General features: G+C 30.8%; 2 protein-coding genes across 2 annotated transcripts; both read right to left on the reverse strand.

Moving 5' to 3' along the window:
• Nucleotides 1-882: 882 nt before the first annotated feature.
• Nucleotides 883-16,072, reverse strand: LOC130442597 (jmjC domain-containing histone demethylation protein 1). Its single transcript, XM_056776865.1, has 10 exons — nucleotides 15,927-16,072; nucleotides 12,285-12,504; nucleotides 10,699-10,930; nucleotides 8,757-8,944; nucleotides 8,417-8,694; nucleotides 6,710-6,880; nucleotides 6,492-6,651; nucleotides 6,273-6,426; nucleotides 4,186-4,435; nucleotides 883-2,592 (listed from the first exon to the last, which is right to left on the reverse strand). Exons 1-10 carry the CDS (start codon nucleotides 15,972-15,974, stop codon nucleotides 1,291-1,293), a joined length of 3,003 nt encoding a protein of 1,000 aa, XP_056632843.1. The 5' UTR covers nucleotides 15,975-16,072; the 3' UTR covers nucleotides 883-1,290.
• Nucleotides 16,073-18,239: 2,167 nt separating this feature from the next.
• Nucleotides 18,240-20,253, reverse strand: LOC130443040 (apolipoprotein D-like). The gene is made up of 4 exons (XM_056777485.1): nucleotides 20,029-20,253; nucleotides 18,944-19,166; nucleotides 18,741-18,892; nucleotides 18,240-18,687 (listed from the first exon to the last, which is right to left on the reverse strand). Exons 1-4 carry the CDS (start codon nucleotides 20,149-20,151, stop codon nucleotides 18,388-18,390), a joined length of 798 nt encoding a protein of 265 aa, XP_056633463.1. The 5' UTR covers nucleotides 20,152-20,253; the 3' UTR covers nucleotides 18,240-18,387.
• Between the last annotated feature and the right edge of the window lie 1,204 nt (nucleotides 20,254-21,457).

A 21,457-nucleotide genomic window follows, 5' to 3' on the forward strand; every position in this document is an offset into this window, starting at 1 on the left:
TTTTTTAAAAAAAATCGATTATTAATTTTGAAAAAAAGAAGCAGAATTTTCTTTTAAAATCTAATAACGAAAAGGAATCGATTTTAGTAATTTTCCACAATCGGAAGTTTTTTTAAAAAATCGATCCTTAATTCTTAAAAAAGAAGCAGAATTTAATTAATTCACGATTCACGCTAGTCCTTTTAAAAGTTTTTGCCACTTTTTTTAGGGAGAATAGAAGAAATTATTCACGGAATTTTGCGGTTAAAAAATATATTTATCGATAGGAATCGATTTTTAAGCCGAGAATCGCCACAAATTCTCGTTCGATTTTTGATTCGAAAATTGCTACGTATTGACGTGTCTTTTTAAATGTTTTTCCCACTTTCTCTGGGGAGTATAGAAGACATTAACAACGGAATTTTGAGGTTAAAAAAATAAAAGAATTTTCGGAATCGATTTTAAAAAAGAGAATCGCCACAAATCGACGTTATATAAATATTAATCGATTTTCGAATCGAAAAGATTGACATTAGTCCTTTTAGATGTTACGCCATTTTTAATGGAGAGAAAATAAAAAGTAATCCACGTAATTTTTAAGTCTTTTTACCAAAATTATAAAAAAAATAATTTTTTGTATTAATTTATACTAAAACAATTCATTCAAATGCCATAAATAATCGAATATTACCACTAATATAGCGTTGTTGCCACTTATTAAAAAATTTCCTTAATACCAAGTAAAAAAAATCGATTTTCAATTAAAAATGTTATAATACGAAGTAAATTCGAAAATTCATAAGAATCATAACTTTTAGATTATGAACAAATTATATATATATATATATATATATATATATATATATATATATATATATAAAAACAAAAAGTAATAACGTAGAAATGGAATATTTGAGGTTATGTTGAACATTTTTTTAATAAATTGACATTAATCGTTAATTTCGTAACAATATTTTCAAAAAAAAAAAAATTATTCGTTAAATACACAGGGTAATGTACAAAATAAAGTCCAAGGTAGGGTTTATTAATAAATAAATGTTATATATATATATATAAGAAAAAGAAATGAAAACAAGTTATTAATTATACAGGGGGTACCGAAAAACTTTCGTCTCATATCAAACTATATTGCGGAACACTACATCGTTTATATCACTAGGGGGAACGCGTTATTACCGACAATTTTTTTTATAAAAAATTTTTCTAATCAGTAACGAATTTTCCGGTAACAACGATTCCTCTATCTTTTTTTTTCATTTAATATATCGATTAATCAATTTAATATATCGATTAATTCTTCTGTCTAACGTCGACCAATTTGATATCCCTAACCTGCAAATTCTTATCGCTTTTGGCGGCGAATTTGATAAGCGCTTGCGTCGATATCTGCAACGCGTGCCTACAATCCAACCTAACCAAATTTTCGCATTTCGATAAATGTTCCAAACTATTTTCCGTAACCAATTTTGAATGACTCAAATCCAAACCGATCAAATTAGTAACGGTATTCGATGGTTTAGTCGTCAATTGAGCTATACCGGCGTCGGATATTCTCGGACACATCCCCAAACCGAGATACTGCAATTTGGGTAAATATTGAGTTACGTACCTTAAAGCTATATCGGTTATATCGGTACCGGCCAATTTTAAATTTTTCAAATTTCTAAACCGGATTTTTTCCGATGCCAAAACCGTTCTGGTATCGCTATTCGGACCAATTATATCCCTCAAAGCGGAATCGTTGAAATCCGATATGAAACTCAAATCTAAAGCCACCAATACGGCGGAATGATTCGATTTCAACGATATGGCCGTTTTTACGTTGACGCTTACCAAAGATAATTCCTTCAATTGCCCCAAACGTTGTATCAACCAAGGTAATTGGAATTTGTTAATATGGCACCAATCCAAACTCAAACATTCCGGTTGTCTTCTAACTATACCTTTCAATATATCCGATGATATATGTTTCCGGTTGAAAGACATTTTTTTCCATAACGAAGGATCGACGGTGAAGGTGGCCCAACTTTTGCACACCGTTGCCGCCGTTAATAATTCGCCGGGCGTTAAATAACGAAATATCAACAACATGCAACGTTTATCCATGGCTAGGTTGTTCATCGGTGCCGTCGGTGCGGATGGTATCGGAGCCGGTCGTACAACTACCATCGGTTTTTTTAATACTTTAGTCGAATTGCTGACTATTTGTTGGGCGAGTTGCATCCGGAAGGCCGTTTTCCTCGGCGGATCCAACGGGGGAGTGGTTTTTATTTCGATTTCGGTATTTTCGCTGGATCTTCTCTTTTTTATCGGTAAGGGATCTTTGTGTTCGGTGTCGCTACCTGAATCCGAGATGTGTTCTTGATGGATTTTGTTATCGATGGCGCTCGAAGCGTCCGAACTTATCGACATGCGTCGTATATCCGAGGATTTTTGTCGGGCGCGAAAATGTCTCGGTCGGTAATCGGTGTTTTTGCCTAATTTGCAACACATCGGGCATTCCCATGAATTTGGCATGTCTTCGTTTATGTAGCCGGTGAATTCGGGGCATAAACGTTGGACGCATTGGGGATGGGCTATCTCGTAACATACCTTGAAGAAAAAACATTAAATTTCATCGAAAATATCTTAAATTTTGTAATGGACATGCAAATTTTTGAAAACTTACTATATATATATATATATATATATATATATATATATATATATATATATATATATATATATATATATATATATATATACAGCATTTTATATAAAAAAAGTAATTTGAGGTTATGTCAACTATATGTTAAAAAAATTTTTACTTCGACGTTTATTTTTTTGTAGAAAAATTTTTGGAATTTGTAACAACATAGAGGAGAGAAATATAAAAAAGGTTAAAAAAAACAAAATAAAATTGATATTTTCCAAATTTCGTATTATAATAAGTTGTCATGCTATAAAAATATCTGGATTTTATAATTTTAAAAATAGCACAATTTTCAAAAATTACTTTATATACAACAATTTACAAATGAAAAAAAATTAATTTGAGGTTATGTAAACGACAATTGGAGTCAATTTTTGGCAAAAAAAATTTGGAATTGAAAAAAATTATATTTCTACCAACATTGGGGTTAAGAAATTGAAAATGAAAAAAATTGTAATCAATTTTTGTCTCGACGTTAATTTTTGGTAAAAACAATATAGAATTTGAAAATTGAACATTATCGAAAATAAAACACAACCATATTCATATATTAAAAAAAAAACCGATACAAAAACATAAATTCAAATCATAATGAAGTTTAAAATTGTAAAATGCAAATATTTTTGAAGAATCCATCGACATAAAAAAGGAATAAAAAACATCTAATAAAATGTACAATTTTTTGAATTCACTTTATATAAGAGAGAACTTGGGGATAAAAAAAACATTTTCAGGTTATGTAATGGCTATTGTGACCAATTTCCACTGAAACATTGATCAAAATTAAAAATAATGATAATAGTAGAAGCTTTGAGGTTAGAAAATTTGAAATTATCAAAAAAAAATAAACCTAACCTCTGATTTTTCCAAAATACCATAAAAAATTCGTTTTATATCGAGTGTGAAAAAAGTATTTTAAAGGTAAGCGATGATTACGATAATTTTTGTTAAAACATCTAAATTTTGTAAGTAAATATTAGATTTTGAAAAAATATTGGAATTTATAACTAATTTTAGGTTAGAAAATTGTAAATTTTTCAAAAAAAAAAACAGACAAATTGTCCAAGAATATGATACAAAAGTGGAAAAATTCGTATCATTTTAAATTGAAAAGCTGCAAAACGTCAAATTTTATTAAAAATGTCATTAATTCAAAGAAATAAGCGAAAAACATTAATAATATAAGTAATTTTTGAAACATACAACAACTTACGAATGAAAAAAATAATTTGAGGTTATTTAAATAATTAGTAAGACCTATTTTCACTCCGATATTATTTTTTTCATTAATAAACTTTAATATTTAAATAAAAAAAATATTTTCAACGATTTTAGGGTTAGGAAGTTAAAAAAAATTGTAATAAACCCAAAACAAAATTCGAATTAAATAGAAAAACATAAAAATTCTGGAAAAAATATGATTTTAAAAATATAAATAGAAGAAATAAAAAACAAAAATAATTATTGATGAATATTTGAGGTTATAATCTTACCGAACATTCCATCAAGTTGCTGGCGCTTTCGCACCTTTGGGGTCCTTTCTGTAGGGGCGTCACCGGCGTCTGCATCCATCCGTCCAAGCCGCAATGCGAACACGCCGCCGTAACCGGCAACATCGGTTGCAAACATTGCCTCATGTTGCAAGTCTGTTTAGCACGTCCAGGTCCCCCGAATTTTACCATATCCAAACAAAAACTGCATTCCCCACAATCGCTCCGTTGACAAGCCTCGCACTTTTTACATCTAAATAAAGCGATCGTCTTATAATATCCCGTTTTAGTATCCAGTGATTTTTTTATAAAAATCAACAATCGATTTAGTATCAAGTGACTTTTAGAATCGATTATCGTTCAATCAAATTTGGTATCGAGTTATTTTTTCTAGAGAAACGAAGAATCTATTTTTTGTGAAAATTCGGTACCGAGTCATATTGATTTCATAAAAAAAAAATCGATTATCGTTTGATTTAATGTAGTATAGATTCAATTTTTTTAAAGAAATCTATAATCGATTATCGTTTAATACGATTTTTTTCGAGTGATTTTTTATAGAAACGAAGAATCGATTTTTCGTAACAACTGTTATCGATTGATTTCATGAAACAACAAAAATCGATATCATTCAATACAAACTTAGTATCGATATATTTTTTTTATAAAAATCAAGAATCGATTATCGAATGAACTCAATGTGGTATCAAGTGAAGTTTTTTCATAGAACACAATTATCGATTATCGTATTAACTCGATTTGGTATCGAATGAATTTTTTTATAAAAAACGAGAATCGATTTTCCGTAAAAACTCAAGTTGATAGCGACTGCTCGTTTTATGAAACATCAAGAATCGATTACCAAATTAACTCGATTTTTTCAGAATATCAAGAATCGATTATCAATCAATACAAATTCAATATCGAATGATTTAGTTTATGAAACATCTAGAATCGATTATCGTTCATACATATTTAATATAAAGTGATTTTATTACTGAAATCATTTATCAATTTAATTCAATTTTGTATCAATCAATTTTTTTATATCATATCAAAAATCGATTATCGATTTAATCCGATTTTGTATCGATTCAATTATTTATGATTTGGTATCGAATGAATCTTCTTTTATGATACGTCAAAAGTCGATTATCGTAATTTCTCGGCTTAGCATCGAATGATTCCTATTAAAATTTCTAAAAATCGATTATCATACACAATCGAGACATGGTATTAAACGATTTTCAGTCAAATATGATTAAATGGTTATCTTATTATCCAGATTTGGTATCCGGTAATTTTTTGATTCATACAGTTCATGATTTCTTATGGCATTTAATCATCCAGTCACCGTATTAAGCTGAATTAACACCAAGATTTTCGATAAATTATCACGAAGAAACTATCCATATATAAACCATATTTGGTATGCAGTGATTTTTTGAAGAAATTACATCAATTGGTCACCGTATTACGCTGATTTAGCACCAAATGACTTTTTATGGAATATAAATCGATCGTCACATAATCCAGACTCGATATCTAGTGATTTTTGATAAATTATCACGAAGAAACTGTCCATATATAAACCATTCATGATATGCAGTAATTTCTTGTAACATTACACCAATCGGTCACCGTATTACGCTGATTTAGCAACAAATTACTTTTAATTAAGTAAAAATCTATTATCACATAATCCAGACTCGATCTGTAGTGATTTTTGATAAATTATTAAGAAGAAACTGTCGGCATATAAACCAAATTAAGTATGCAGTGATTTCTTGTAAAATTACACCAATCGATCACCGTATTGAACTGATTTAGTACCAAATAACTTTTTATGAGTTAAAATGGATTATCACATGATCCAGACGCCATCTCTAGTGATTTTTGATAAAATATGAAGAAAAAAGCCGTTCAGACTTAACACCAAGTGATTTCTTAGAAAATATCATGAATTTGTTCAGCAAATAACGAAAATTCAATACGAATCGGTTATTATATAATCCCGATTTTGTACCTAGTACCTTTTTTTGGTTTAATAAAAAAATAACGCTCAGTATAATTATTAAACGGATACCCACCTAGTTCGTCTTCTCCTTGGTCCTCCTTTTTCTCCAGAGCTCCTAGGTCCCTTAAAAACCCCAGGAGGTTTCGGTAATTTATTTAAATTATTTCCTTTGTTGTACGGACCCCTGGGAATCGAAAGTTTCGATTTATTTTCGAAATCATCGGGAACTGTCGAGAAAAACACAAAATCAAAACTAGTACTTCCGATTAAAAACGGGAAAATCCTTTTATACCTGTTAGAATTGGTCGACCAGTTATAGCAAGTTCTCTGCTATCCTGTCGATGAAGACCGATCAGAGTCCTGACGTCCTGTATTAACGAAATCGGATCCTTGAGTAAATCGGGGACGTTTTTTTTGTGCGGCGGTAACATGTGAAGGTACAAAACGATTTCCTGTGAAATCATTTTTTTTAAACAAAATTAATTTGGTGTTTTTCGTTTATATATTTACTTTTAAGCCGTGCAGTTCGGCTTGCGTGAGGTGTATATGCATCCTATCTGGTGGTATGGGGGCGTCCTGACCTGTTGTTAAATGAGAATTTCCTAATAAACAATGTACGTACCTCTCGAGTACGTACCATAACATTTCTGTGAAAAAAGGATACCGAAACTTCTGTGGAACCTGATAAATAGAAAATTTTCGAAATTTATTACGTAATTTCATGTGATTTTCAAACTTCAATTACTGAAATTTATCGGTGACTCAATTATTTAACTCAAAATAATAAAATTTTGAAAAATATTTATCAATATATAATTATAAAACTTGATGTAAATAATTTTAATGAAAAATTCATCTTAAATACTTCTGAAATTAAAATAAACGTGGCAACATGGTATTTCGTTGATAAATAATGAAAACACTATACATTTTATCAGAAAACTACATAAAATTCTATGGTTTTTCCCGTACTTTCGCTATAAAAATGTATTTTCAACTATTATATCAAGAAAATCCAGAAATTGAAAAAAAAATTGACATGCTTGTATATAAAATTTTATATTTCCGAAACCATTTACGATATTTTTGACACGAATCAATTGAGGAAACGTGTGACTAACTGATTTTTGTATTGGATTCCACCAGTTTTATATTTCTGGCCACGTTGTATTGCAAAAAAAATCAAAAGAAAAATGTTGATTTTATCCTAGAAAAAATACAACAGTCCTTTCGTGAAGGTACAAAGCGAATTATATAACATAAAGCTAGAAGTTATGAAACGAAATTTGGTCACTGTATTAAAAGCTGATTTAATACCAAATGACTTTTTATGGAATATAAAACCATTATCCTATAACCCAAACTCGATCTCTAGTCAATTTTGATAAAATATATAGATATGATATCCATATATGAACCATATTTAGTATGCAGTGATTTTCTGAAAAAATTATATCAATTGGGCACCGTATTAAGTTGATTTAACACCAAACGAATTTTCATGGAATATAAATTGATTCTATTGATTTTTGAAAAAAAAAACATGAAGAAACTGTTGCGACTAATTATTAGCGGAAAATTGATGAAAATTGAATCGTTAAAAATGTAAATACGGAATAGTATTGAAAAAACTTTTTTTCTACAAGATGAAGAAAAATAGGTGATGAATAATATATTGAAATATTAGAAACTTGTAGAACAATTCGTGTTGATATTTACGCGGTAAAAAAATATGTTTTTAAACATAACTCTCACCCATATCCTTAATGATTATCTTTTAAACATCCTTTTAAATAGTCGCTAGGCACCAAGAAAAGTATTTTTTTATAAAACTAAACCGAAAAAAACACAAAAAAGTTCGAAATATTCATGTAAACAACACAACCGATTATTAATAAACGCCATATTGACACCATATTGAATCACGTGGTTTGAAGAATATCTTTATGGAATGAACGTTGCCAAATTTCATAAATTAAATTTCTATTATAATCGAAGTTAAAAATAGTTATAAATAATATTAAATATGGTTTAAAAAAAATTTTTTTTTCAATTTTAATAAAATAATGATTATTTCAACAGTTTTATAAATAAATAAAATAAAATTTATTATATTTTGCGTAACATATAAAAATTGAAATAAAAAAAATGATAGTAGGTATAAAACTTATTATTTTTCGAATTATTATTGCTAAAAATAGAAAAAAAATCACTTACCTTCGTCGTATCCTCGACTTGTGCTATTTTGAGCTGTTTATCTATACCGTAGGAATGCAAAAAATTCCCGCCGAAAACCAACGAATCTACGGGTGTGTAGACTGCGTGTATCCACCCGGTGGGAATGAAAAACGTATTTCCTTCCTGTAAAACAATCCTGGCGCATTTTTCCACCGTATCCCCGAAGAAAATATCAGATTGTTTACCAGATAATACCCAACGTTCGTACAATTCCAAATTACTTTCCGTCGGCGGTATCAACCAAAATACTTTCCCCCCTAAGAAATAATTAAAAAAAATGATGATTTTTTTTATATTAATCCAGATTTAGTTATAATACCTTTGAGGATGTGATACCAAACGGACGTTCCTCCGAAATCTACGTGGAAATCCGTGTAGCACCCTTTTACTGACATAAGGCAATATTTTTGAACTTTGGGATATTTCATTTCTTCGAGGACGTTAGTCGCTTCTACTTGACTTTCTTTTAAATGTCTAGGCCACACGCAATCCACCCAATCTATTTGTCTAAACAAGACATAATTTCGTAAAGTTAGGGTAGAATCAACTAACCTTGGAGTACTCTATAGTACACTTATGTCATAATCAGCTGTTTAATTCCGTTGAAAATTTTGTGCAATAAGAAATAAAGTTCTATCGAAACCGAAGAAGTGGCAACTGCGCTTTGAAACGAAACAGGTGCATGATCATGATTCATTGTGACTCGAAGTAAATTCATATTTTACGAATTGTTAGTGTTATAAAAAATTTTAAAATAAATAAAATTGATAAAATGATGAAAAAATTTGAGGTAGGTCACAAAACGCGATACACTTTGCATAGCTTGAAACGCTACAGTAATAAGGGTCAATGAACCCATTTGCTCGTAGACGCCATTTTGTAAAAAAATAGACTAGTCCAAATGCATCACATTTTTTAAACTTAAAAAAATGTCAAAGGAAAATAGAAAAGATCGAAGAGGTAAAAAGCGTCAGATTGGAGATCTAGGATTCCTGGAAACTCCTCGACGACGACGCGCCCGACTAACTTACAAAAAACGAGATTAGAGTCAAATCCTTGTGGTTCTACAGCCCTGGCAGACTCATTTTTGGTTTTTCAGCTAGTGGAAACTTTCTAGATGCTTCAGGTGGCACAAAATAGATCTCAGAGTAATGTCTGTCAGCCGGAGGAACCTTTACGCGGAAAAACTACGAATATTTTTTTAAAAAAGCGTCAGAATGGAGATCTGGGATTGCTGGAAACTCCTCCTCGACGACGACGCGACCGACTAACTTACAAAAAACGAGATTAGCGTCAAATCCTGGTCGGTCTACAATCCCTGCAGACTCCTTTTTGGTTCTTCAGCCAATGGAAACTTTCTAGATGCTCCAGGTGGCATAAAAAAGATCGCGGAGGAATGTCAGCCACCTGGAGGAACCGTTACGCGGTTTGAGGTGTGGTGACGACTCCAGAAATGTAGAAGAATGGACTGAAAAGGAAGAACCAGCTCCAAAGAAGGCAAAGACCGTTCAGTTGTGGCGTCATGTTTTTGGGATGCGCGTTTTTTCCAAATTTTTTTGTTGGGCCAGGTACTTCTCGTATAGGAAGTCATTTTCTGTTGGTTCCTTCAAGACGCGCGCCATTTTTTTCAACAGACTAGAATTTTGTTACTTTTAACACAGTTTTGACCTTAAGAAACAAATAGAAGTCGCACCGTGCGATATCCAAGATAACAGATTTTTGACTTGGAAAGGCAACTAGAACGTGAAAAATCCTCAACATCTTCTTGGTCAAATTGAAAACGATTAAACCACTTAAAAACACGTGGACGCGACAAACATTCATTGCTATAAATATGAATTATGAGTTTCAGTTGCAGTTTTTTTTCTAAAAATAAAAGGCTACGGCTACACTGGTTTGTTTACAGACGTGGTAAATAGTAGAATCCAAACTGACAGCTGACAGTCGTTGTTAATCGATAGCATAATCTCGTAGAAACTATTTCTTAGCGGATTTGGTACAGATTTGAAAAATGATTTGATACGTTTGGACGGTATCGGCTTCGTGGTAGAACTTTTAGTCAACAACAAACCAATTTGTGAAGAGATTCGTTAATAAGACGAATTTGATGAAATTAGGAACCATAAAAAGCGATTATTCGGTCAGTTGATGGACAAGATAATACGATGAATATTCCACAAAAAAATCGAGTTTCAGGTAGAGATATAAAAAGTTATGGGTTACCCTGTATGTAGTAAATGAAATAAATATATTTACTTTACCTTACTACGGTCGGACTTTGTACATAATTTTCTAATTTAGTATGAGAAAATTCTAAAGATATCACATTTAATAATTTGTCTTTTTCGGGTTCCTCGTAATATTTTTGCCACTCTTTCATTGTCATTTCACTATTTTTTTGCGTATTTACGTCCATTACGTCTAAAACGCGTCGAGAACCCACGCACATTCTTACGTCGTTTATTGTAAAATTCGAAGTTGGTACCCTTAGTCCTGGAACAAATACAATAATAGGCAAACGTTGTTCGGGGCGGCTAGTATATAACAACTTATGAACATTCCCCCATCAAAATCCCCACACCCACCAGAATAATTGCACGCACATTTGGAGATCGGCTTCCAAACATACCCAGGAGATCCTCGAAGACACCAATTCGACTTATAGGCGATCCAGAGTGGACCAGAAGCTTATAGTATAGAAAACAGGTCGATACTACCACGATAGATGCTCTTCCGAGCTGTCAAACATTATTATATCCTCCCTGCAGCCGGTCCTGCTCCGATATCGTAGAATTATAAAATTCAGCGAAGGCGAAATGCCCGGAATCCGTTTGATGTTTGTTTTATATAACTTTTTATTATAGCAGGCGGTTTATTTACATTACTTCTTTTGAATAATTTCTAGGAAGGTCTATTCATTTGTTTTGTTTTTTTTTTTATTTTCTTAGATCTTTTAAGAATTATTATAGTAGTGCAATTTATAATAAATAGTCGTAGTGAATAGACTGAAATAGAAAGTAATCGAAAAATTTATACAAATTAGTTAAGTGATAATGAAAAGTGAATTATTTTAAATTAGTGTAGTGTATAGTGTTTATTAACGCCACAAATAGAAGCCGTACAAATAAATAAGAAAAACATTGTAAGTGAAGACTTTGAACCAGATATTTCTGTCAATATTGACGCGAAGATTTGGACATTAAAAAAAATGATATTTTGGTTAATTTGGATGACAAGATTTCGATATCTAAGCAGGACCGACTCCAAGTCGGAGGTGAGTTCGTAATTTCACCTAGAGCAGTACTCCAAATATTTCCAGGAATCTTTGGAGGTCTTTTATGTCATCTGCTATCAAAACTGTGTCATCGACAAAACGTATATTATTGATCCATGTAATAGCAAAGTAATTTAAATAAATTAGTTAAGTGAAGTGAAGTGTCTAGTGTACCATTTACTTTTATACCTAATTTTTGGACCTCGAGGGCTTCTTCGAATATTTTTTTTAATAAAGGTGGGGGAACCATTCCCTTCTTGACACCTTTGAGGATTTTTTTGACCTTTAAAAGTTCTTTGTGAACTCAAACTGCGGCTGACTGGATCCATTATAAATAGAGCTTATCTGGTCTACGTAAAGACGCTTCAGTTTTTGAACGAGTTTATGGTGTTGCAGTTTGTCAAAAGCTCATTAGTAATCGATAAAACGCATAGCTACGTATTCCCTTTGGTCTTACGACGATTATTATATCAAATACTATTGATCAATGTAAACCACTCTTATGGGAGCAACGTTATTATAATTATATGAAAAAAAAATGTTTGTATCGGTGGAATTTGAATGAAAACTTACCCAATCCAGTCTTTTCCTTAAACAATAACGGGGTATTGAAACCGTGCCTTTGAAAATAAGCGACGTTCAATTCGCTACCGTGCATTTCTTTAACAATATTATGAGAAGCGAACGATGGATCTTCTAATTTTTCCTGTAGATTAAACGTTCGATGACCTTCGATGTCTTCCTCGCCCACGGCCCAATCTTCCGAATAAAGTTTCTTTTGTTTACGTTCCCTCTGTACAATAACAACGAAATCGTTTAAAACTAAATTATAGACATTCCCCGTATAATAAAACGAATGTATATTCACGATAAATACGAGGGTTGTCCAAAAAGTAAAGAATCTATTAGTAATTCGCGAAGCAATTCTGGACGTTTAATTTTAAAATAACTTTACCGGGCGGGCAATTAAAAACGATATCTCAGGGACGTATCTTTTCGATTTGGAACTGGCAGAAAACGATTTGATAGGATTTTCGTGTCCCATTTGACGTCACCAAAGTCCTATGTCCTTTGAGAAGCCGATCAGGCGCTTTGGCTTGAACCTTTTGATGTCGATGGAGTGGCCAGCATATAGACCTGATCTAAATCCGATAGAACATACTTTTCCTATACCAAACTCGATCCCACATCTTATTGTTGCAGTAGAAGCCATAGTAGCCATAAATATGACAGGCCGCCGTTTTTTTCGCCAACCCGGTATATTCGTCACTTTCAAATTTAAGAAAGAACCAAAAGTCGATGTGACCTACATCGGGATAATATGAAGTCGTATTCCATCTATATGATAAATGAGTACTTTTGGAACAAACCTCGTATATAAGTGATCGCATAGACCACTAGATTTATACAAAAATCTGTTTATTACAAGTTATAACAATTTTTGAGACCCGGAGATGACATCACAAATCAGCAATGGAAGATTTCAAAAATGATTCGACCCAAAATGAAAAATATTTTCCAAAATTCTAAATCTTGTTCGAATAACTGTTGCGTGAATGAAAGCAATTCAAATTAGTGTAACCTCCACAAACTTTTTAACAACCCTGTACATAGACCTTCCCAAAAACCGTGTTATATATTTTCGAATATTAAAAAAAATTAAAATAAAAAAATTTTCACGAATTCTATAAATAGAAAATCAGATGAAATCTAAAAAGTCCCCTAACGACGGTCCCCCAAATCCCCAACTGTTGAACCTCGACATATCAGTAACACGAGATGCAGAATCAATAAAAAACCAGATATAAATACCTCAGAATCTTATAAAAAATATTTGACTGATTAATTTATGTTTAAAAAACTTTTTTTAAACCAAAATAAATATTTAAAACCAACACGTACCATTCGCGAAATATAATTTGGTCGATCTTCGGCAGGAGTGAGCTTTTTACTCCTGTACGCCATCTTGAACACTACTGAAGCTCGTAATTTCTGCTTGGGTACGGGAGCTTTCAGCAAGAATATATATCGACAGTGTTGCTGGTTCACGAAACGATATATCCTTGATTATTATAAGTTAATAAAAATTATAAAATCTTTTATTTTATACGAAATGTAGTTGAAAAATATTCATTTCGATATTATTTCATTAATAGTCAAGTATATACCGAGGTTGATTAAAAAGTTTCTTATACAATAAAATTTTTGCACATGCTCAAAGAGATTTCAAAAAGATACACTGGAACAAATTTCTTCTTAATATTGCCAAGCGATGGTCGAAACGGTATTAAAAAAACCAAAAATAACAGTGTCGTTTATACGAGGACATGTTTTTATTCTTCTAAAACCATGATTGTGAAAAGGAGGAGCCTACAGGGTAGTCTCGAAAAACCGCAACCGCTGCAGATGAACGTATTGAATTGATCAGTAAACGTCACATAAATCTAATGAGCCTAGACTAAGTTGGAATTTCTGGAACCGTTGGCCAAGTTGACGTCTTCAGAAAATTAAGCTAACTTAAGATTATCTTCAATTTCTGGAGATGATTGTGAGTGTTGGTGTAGTCGTGGTATAAACAGTCTTCAGTCTCGTTGAAACGCGCGTCGGGCAGTGCAATTGTTAGTGTTGGTGTAGTCGTGGTGTAAACAGTCTTCAGTCTCGTCGAAACGCGCGTCGGGCACTGTAATTGTGAGTGTTGGTGTAGTCACGGTGTAAACAGTCTTCAGTCTCGTCGAAACGCGCGTCGGACACTGTAATTGTGAGTGTTGGTGTAAACAGTGTGTTCAGAATAAGCTTAAAGATAGGGATCCATCTGTGAATAATTCTACAGAGAAAAAGAGATTAACAGGAACAATGAAGAAACCATTGTAGGACATCAAAAATTAAGAAATAGCAGGATATAAAAATTGAACACATTTTAGAGTGGAGTTTCGACTGTGAAACACGACCAGGTGGAAAATAGAAGGATTTAAAAAAAATGTAGTATGCCATTTTATGTATATGCCAAAAAAGAATGTTTTAAATCCTCTACTAATAATGCCAATTAAACGTTTCGAAGACTTAATTAGCATTTAATTTTCCGCTTTTTTCTTAGTTAAGTCAAAAACTAATTAGATAAAGCTCTTATAATAATTTCGAAAATAGCACTTTTAACATTATATGTATATGAAATTGTACGTTAAATAATATTCTATAAGAATGGCGAACGTTACTCAAAAACAATAATTTAAATATAATTCATTATGATCGGGGAAATTTTCGTAGTATCGGCAACACGGTCGGGAAACGTTCGCGCAAATAACAGTAGGAAATCTAATTTAAAGCGCGCGCAGCAGTTATATCGTATCTTTATACCAGTGTGGTGGTATCAAAACGACTTTCTGTTTTAGTATACCGATGAAATCGGAAGTTTTATGATGAGGTGCGTTCTCGTTGTTTTAACTGCAGGAACGAAACGAGTTTCAGACATCGAAATTATTCTAAATACATAACCTCCAAATAAAAACAAACAGAAGTCGTAGAAAGCGATAATAATCAACTCAACTCGTGTCAAAGAAAAATGGTTATGTATAATTTTTGGTGTTTACAATATAAATATTATTTTAAATAAATTTTTACATAATACCCTGTATATGTATATATAGAACGTAATTTTGTTGAGAAACTATGATTTGAAAAATATATTATCTGGAATCAATGAATTAATGATGTGAAATAATGAAAAATTTTATGTTTCTATTCGTCTCAGATAAGACTAAAATGGATTCTGAAAGAAATACCTACATTTCAACGTGAAATTTGACATTAGAATTTTGACGTTCACAAAAACGTGTCAAATTTACGTAAATACATGAAATGTATTGTAAACAAAGACTTCCATTATTGCGTTACTAAGGATTATGATTTGTACCTGCATAAAATTCAATTTCTCGATTGACCTAAGTAGTGGATGCACCAGTTCAAGCACCCCGTGCAATGACACGACATACGATCATAATAATTCATTAGATTATCTACCGTATTAATATAACATAAATAAACGAAAAAAATATAATAATAAAACGTCTTATCGAAGTGTACGCAGTCGATCTTAGTGGGCTTTTCTAAAGATAAAAGCCATCCAAGGTATGGCGACCAAGTTAAATGTATATAAGTGCTTTACGTGAGATTTGTTACTACAACTATGGCGTCTGCATTATTGAATTTTGTACTTACCAACTGTCTGGGTGGTTGTTTTTTACTTGGAGCCGCGTTTACCGACATTTTCACGTGTTTTTTGCTAAACCTACGTAAATATTTATCGTATTTAATGCGAAATTTTACACTCCACGTCTGCACAAAGCGCTATCCAAAGCGCAACTGAACTAAAACGAACAGCTGCTGTACATCAAGTCACGACTGCGATACAATATTTTTATCTCCCTCGCTCCCATTAATCTCATATTACAACGTATGTCGGTTATTCAGCTTTTCTTTTCCACTTGTCATAATTTGTGAAATTACAAGGAACTAAGTTCAAGTCCTTATATTTTTCGTAGTATTTGCTAATAGACTTTTTAGGACACGTATTCAAAGTTTAAGGGCGATTATAGATCAGAAAAAAAAACAAAAAAAAATAAACGTCACGTGGATGAATGTAAGGTTGCATAAGTTCTTTGTTTAATTATTTTGTCGTTTACTATTTTTAAACGTGTGTGTATGTAGGTATATTATGTTTATTAATAGCCTTGTACGTTTGGTATTGTTTTGTAATAAAAGTGAAAACAAGTTTAATCATAAAAATATACCCCATTCACAAACAGCAGTAAACAAACAGAATCTTTCCAAATCTAATATTAATGTTTAGATATAACCTTAGTTGGAATGACGTTTAAATTCACGCCTACGGGGGTTATTTTAAAAATTAATCAGTGAAACTAATTTGTTTTGTGTTATAATTATAAAAAATTACGTAGTATTCATAAAATTCGAATGATATCGATAATAATAATTGATAGTTTGTGATTGCTCCGCGTGAAAATTGTTATAATTTTCTTTCGTCACCAAAGAATGTCATGGGTTACACTGGTAGACAAAAAAAATTTTACGGGAGGTTAGATCTTTAATTAACCATCATGGTTGTATTCCATCGTCTTGGTATAAAATGACACTTTAAATTTCAAATAAAACAAGTAACTCGCTCTATATAATATTTATGCTTATAAATACATGCTAATTTGTAGTTTAGTGTAAAAGTGTGGTCAACCCTAATTTTTATAATAAAAGATTAAGAGGACATAGGGAGAAATACCAAACCAAACTTAACCTAAAAATTTCTAAAGATTTAGAATTGTTCAAATTATGATATTAATTTTTTGTTTTTGTAAGTAATTTTCGAAAAAAAATGACATTCTTTGAAAAAAAATGGTTAATTACAGTTTCCGGACACAATCGGGAAAATTTATGGTTTTTGAATTCTTTACGGACAAAAGAAGTGTTCAAATTGTGGTTTTCAAAATTAGTTCTCATTTTTATCTTAAATAGCCTCAAGAAAATGCAATAAAAAGTATTAAAAATCTTAATTTTTCGATTTATATGACCAAAAAAGGGTCTAAAGAATCTTAAGAACATATTGAAAAGTCGTGTGGCTTTACAAATACTTTTTCCATTATTTGTAATGTATTAGCATTATAAGAATAATCATTTGAACTGTGTTTCAAAAATCGTGTAAGCCAGTGTTTATATTTACTTTGAAAACTATTCTTTAACTCGGGTTTTACTACTTCGAATTCTCATTCTAATGTATATTTTGGAAAAAAAGCAATATCTTTGTTCTACAACTGTATTATCCACATATGTGTTAGCAATTTTATATTTTTCTACATATTTATTAATATATCCAACCTCCCTCGTATATATTAATGAGTATTACTTCCTGTGAGAAGACGAATCAATAAACAAGTACCGCTTAGTTGACAAAATACGGTTGATTGGTTACTTTCTAAATGTAGAAAATGAAATATACCAATTATTTCATTTTCTTCTCAAAAAAAAACTTTTAATTTTCACGCATTTCCTAGAACCACCATCTTGTATATTATCTAATAAATTACATATAGTCCATATTGCAAATAACTTGTGTCCCTATAATATTTCAACCATTACGAAATAATAAAATTTGTTTACATTTTTTTATAAAAACTTTTTACTCTTATTTAAAAGAAATCTGTTAAAATTGAATAATTTTTTTGCTTAATTGTTTATTTTGTGAAACTACTCGGTCGGTAACTTATAAATATGACGTTTCTTATATATACTGAGATTTTTATTTAAAAAAAGCAGGAAGTTAACCAGTAGAAGTGGTGACGTGATTTTTTTGTGACAAAAGTACGTGAATTTTTCAAAATGTATCTATTTAGTAAGTTTTTATTGAATGAATTAATAAGTTTTCTTCTTTATATGTCAAATGTTGTTAAAAAGTTCTCGATAAGTCTGTCAAAAATAGAATGAATCTTTTGTACTCCTAGGGGGTATAATTAAAAAAAAACATTTGATGAATGCATTTTTATTTATTATGGCATTATTTCTAACAGTCTTATGGTTTACAACAAATTTCCAACAGAAAAATTAATTTCATGAACTAAAAGTTTTAATGAAGTGGTATAAAAACGTCGATGTTGCCACGTTTACGATACATTTACGGTAACCATTCCGCATCCGGATCAATTGTTTTCCTAACATCGTTGATTTGTTCGTTATTTCCTGATTTATCCGAAACTTTATGATAAACATCTTTCGCTTTACCGGAAATATACTCTACCCCATCTCCTAATTTTTCCCCAGCTTTTCTAATAACATCCCCAGCTGCTTTTGCCGATATAGTTTCATCGTTAATATTTATATTGTAACCGGCGTTAGGATCTTTAGGACAGTCGTTTTGTTTGATAATCGAAAGATCGAATGGGCTGATTTCCGCATTTTCCAACTTATTTCTCAACTGAAAAACATCGGAATAAAACGAAATCGAATCGATATTATACGTTTACGTACCTTAGTAATATACATACTATCCAAAGTTTTAGTTCTCGATAATATCGTAGCGGATTGTCTATGAGAGAAAGCTATTTTTTGACAAGTGAAAATACCTGCGTACGTTTCGTAATCGGTACTAAATACTGTAAAACTTGAAGAGCCGGCAACACCTAAAATAAATATATAAAACAACGTAACCTAACACATGTTTATTAAATTACTTAATGGAAAGCTGACAGACATTTTAGCTGGTACACTTTTATCTAAAACTTTCAATGTTCCCTTGTAGTGGTATCCGTGTTTTAAAGGTGTTAAGGCCAGAAGAAAATGTTGACTAATTTCTTCGATATTGAATTGACCAGGTTCGTCACTTCTGGTTATATTATATAATATACAACTACTTCCGGTACTTGTTTTCTCTATTACGTACCATATTCCCAACATCTAAAAATAGTTTCATAAATTAATCCATAGAGGAATCTACTAAATCAATTTAAGTAGGAATTGTTCGCCATTTTGATTATCTTAAATAGAGGGCGTCGTCTGTTGTACGTAATCATATACGTTAAAGAAAATTTATTATCTTTTAGGTTTCAGAATATTTATATTATAGATATAAAGAATCGATATAAAATATAATCGATTAATATACTAAATATAATTATGAGAAATCTTAATACTCAATTTATAATAATGAAAAAAAAATGTTTAGTTGAGATGGAAGTATAATGTCAAGTTACTTATACAGGGTGTGTCGTATGCCGTATACGGTTTCTAATAGGTGAACGATGGTATATTTCAAAATTTTTTGTCTTATAGTCGATGAGCATAACGAGCAATAACGAATACTATATAAAATTATTTCCAATCATAAAGGATGTCCCAAATTCCCATTATTTTTAGTAATTTGTTCATAACTTCAGAACAGTTAGAGATACGTATATAGGGTATTCTTATACAGTACGATAGAACTATAAGAATGCTCTTAAAATATACAGGGTGATTCATTTGATATAATAAAGTAATTGAGGTTTGAATTAGGCAAAAGTGACCTGTAATCGTAAAACTAATGTCACGATTGATAGTTTGAGATATTCTAAATCCCAGTAGTAGCATTCGCTTGAAGTTAATTGGATTTTTCGAGGTTAAATTTCAATGTCAATGCTTCATTTCCGAAAAAAATTGAAAATGTCGTAAACGACAAAATCTAGATATATGGAACCTGATTTAAAATTGACCTAAAAATCATATATTTGTATTATTCAATTCCTCTTGGGACATCCTGTATATCTGTTTTTACACTTACCCTGTTCATTTCGAAATTGGGCATAGGTTCGATAGTAGGACAACTACCTAGATGATATGTATGCATTTCCACATTTTCCACTATAAAAAACACTAAATATAACCTCAAAATATAATTAAACATTTTTTTTATTTTATTAAAACGAATAATTTTCAAAAATTTCCCTCAACTACTGAAGAAGCGAGTTAATGACTGAATTCATTCGGTTATTCGTTGTCGTTTTATACTTTGACGCCAGAAGCAAACCAACTAAATAACGTTAAATGAAAAGACAGAGACGGATTCGAACAGAATTTTCTTATTATCATGTTTCAGTGTTGAAAACATGTGATAAATTGCTTGAATTTAATCAAACGGATCGTATTTTATTGAAAATTAGTTTATAATAATACCCAATATTCAATAATTATAATTTTTATTTTAGATTTTTACGATAATTTAATTTCTTAAGCCGGTTCTGTGTGGTAGTTATACTTAAATTAACAATGACCCTAGATAATATGGAGACGTACAGCGGGTCAGATAGATCACGGTCGTATCGATTCATGTACATTATTTGTTTTGTTAATTTTATACTAACGGCATCTCTTGGAATAGTTTTATTCACAATTATTCATAGAAGTTGTTGAATTGAATGATACAATAAAATTAATCTAAAATACTTTCTCTTTTATAAATTGTTAGCTTTAATAAGATAAATGTAATTGGTGGAATGTCGAGTACGAGACAGTTTTGTTTTTCCTTAAAACCCATTATTATCCGATTTATTGTTTAAAAAAATCAACTATGATGTTTTATTTACAAATTGGGACATTAAAATATCAATAGGTCAAGTGTTTTTCGAAAAAAATCGTATTTGGAGTTTCAAGGTGACAAAGATTAAACACAAAATAAAAACGATACATCTGGCAACAATGAAAACGTCTAGAAACTGTTGAAATAACATTACAGAAAAATTTTTATGACATAACCTCATCTTTTTATGTGATTGGTTCTTCGATAAACACACATTTTTATTATATATATTTTTCGTATATTTTTTGTAAAAATTGCAGTTTAAACTCAAATATATTAAAATTCCCAAATATAATCCATTTATTTGATTAAAAACCAAAATATGTATTGGATAAAATGAGTGGGATTATATAAACGATAAAATCGGCAACATTGAACATATCTGTAATATTTAAGACATTTATAACTAAGTTTATAGTGTTTTGTCTACCAATTTTCTAAATTTTCTAAATAATAATTCATTTATAGACTATTGTTCCATTTTATAAAATTAGAAGTGGGATTTTTTATCTTTTACAAAAAATTACAAAGTAATGATCTCAACGTATGTTTTCCAGCAAACCTAATTTTATAGGTATTATTTATATTTTCCCTACAAAAAATTGTAGTTTAAACACATTATTAAATTTTTTAA

This window comes from Diorhabda sublineata, chromosome 4, assembly GCF_026230105.1.
Source record: "Diorhabda sublineata isolate icDioSubl1.1 chromosome 4, icDioSubl1.1, whole genome shotgun sequence".
NCBI classification, from domain to species: Eukaryota; Metazoa; Arthropoda; class Insecta; order Coleoptera; family Chrysomelidae; genus Diorhabda; species Diorhabda sublineata.

What these genes read in the sequence shown, in the direction of transcription:
- LOC130442597 (XM_056776865.1), bottom strand. Translation starts at nt 15,974, where the DNA reads ATGTCGGTAAACGCGGCTCCAAGTAAAAAACAACCACCCAGACAGTTG. An exon ending in TTGGTATCACATCCTCAAAG is followed by an intron (nt 8,695 to 8,756) that starts GTATTATAACTA and finishes ATTATTTCTTAG; the next exon opens with GGGGGAAAGTATTTTGGTTG. An exon ending in CCAAGGAGAAGACGAACTAG is followed by an intron (nt 4,436 to 6,272) that starts GTGGGTATCCGT and finishes CGCTTTATTTAG; the next exon opens with ATGTAAAAAGTGCGAGGCTT.
- LOC130443040 (XM_056777485.1), bottom strand. Translation starts at nt 20,151, where the DNA reads ATGTTTAATTATATTTTGAGGTTATATTTAGTGTTTTTTATAGTGGAA. An exon ending in GTCTGTCAGCTTTCCATTAA is followed by an intron (nt 18,893 to 18,943) that starts GTAATTTAATAA and finishes TATTTATTTTAG; the next exon opens with GTGTTGCCGGCTCTTCAAGT. An exon ending in ATAGTATGTATATTACTAAG is followed by an intron (nt 18,688 to 18,740) that starts GTACGTAAACGT and finishes GATGTTTTTCAG; the next exon opens with TTGAGAAATAAGTTGGAAAA.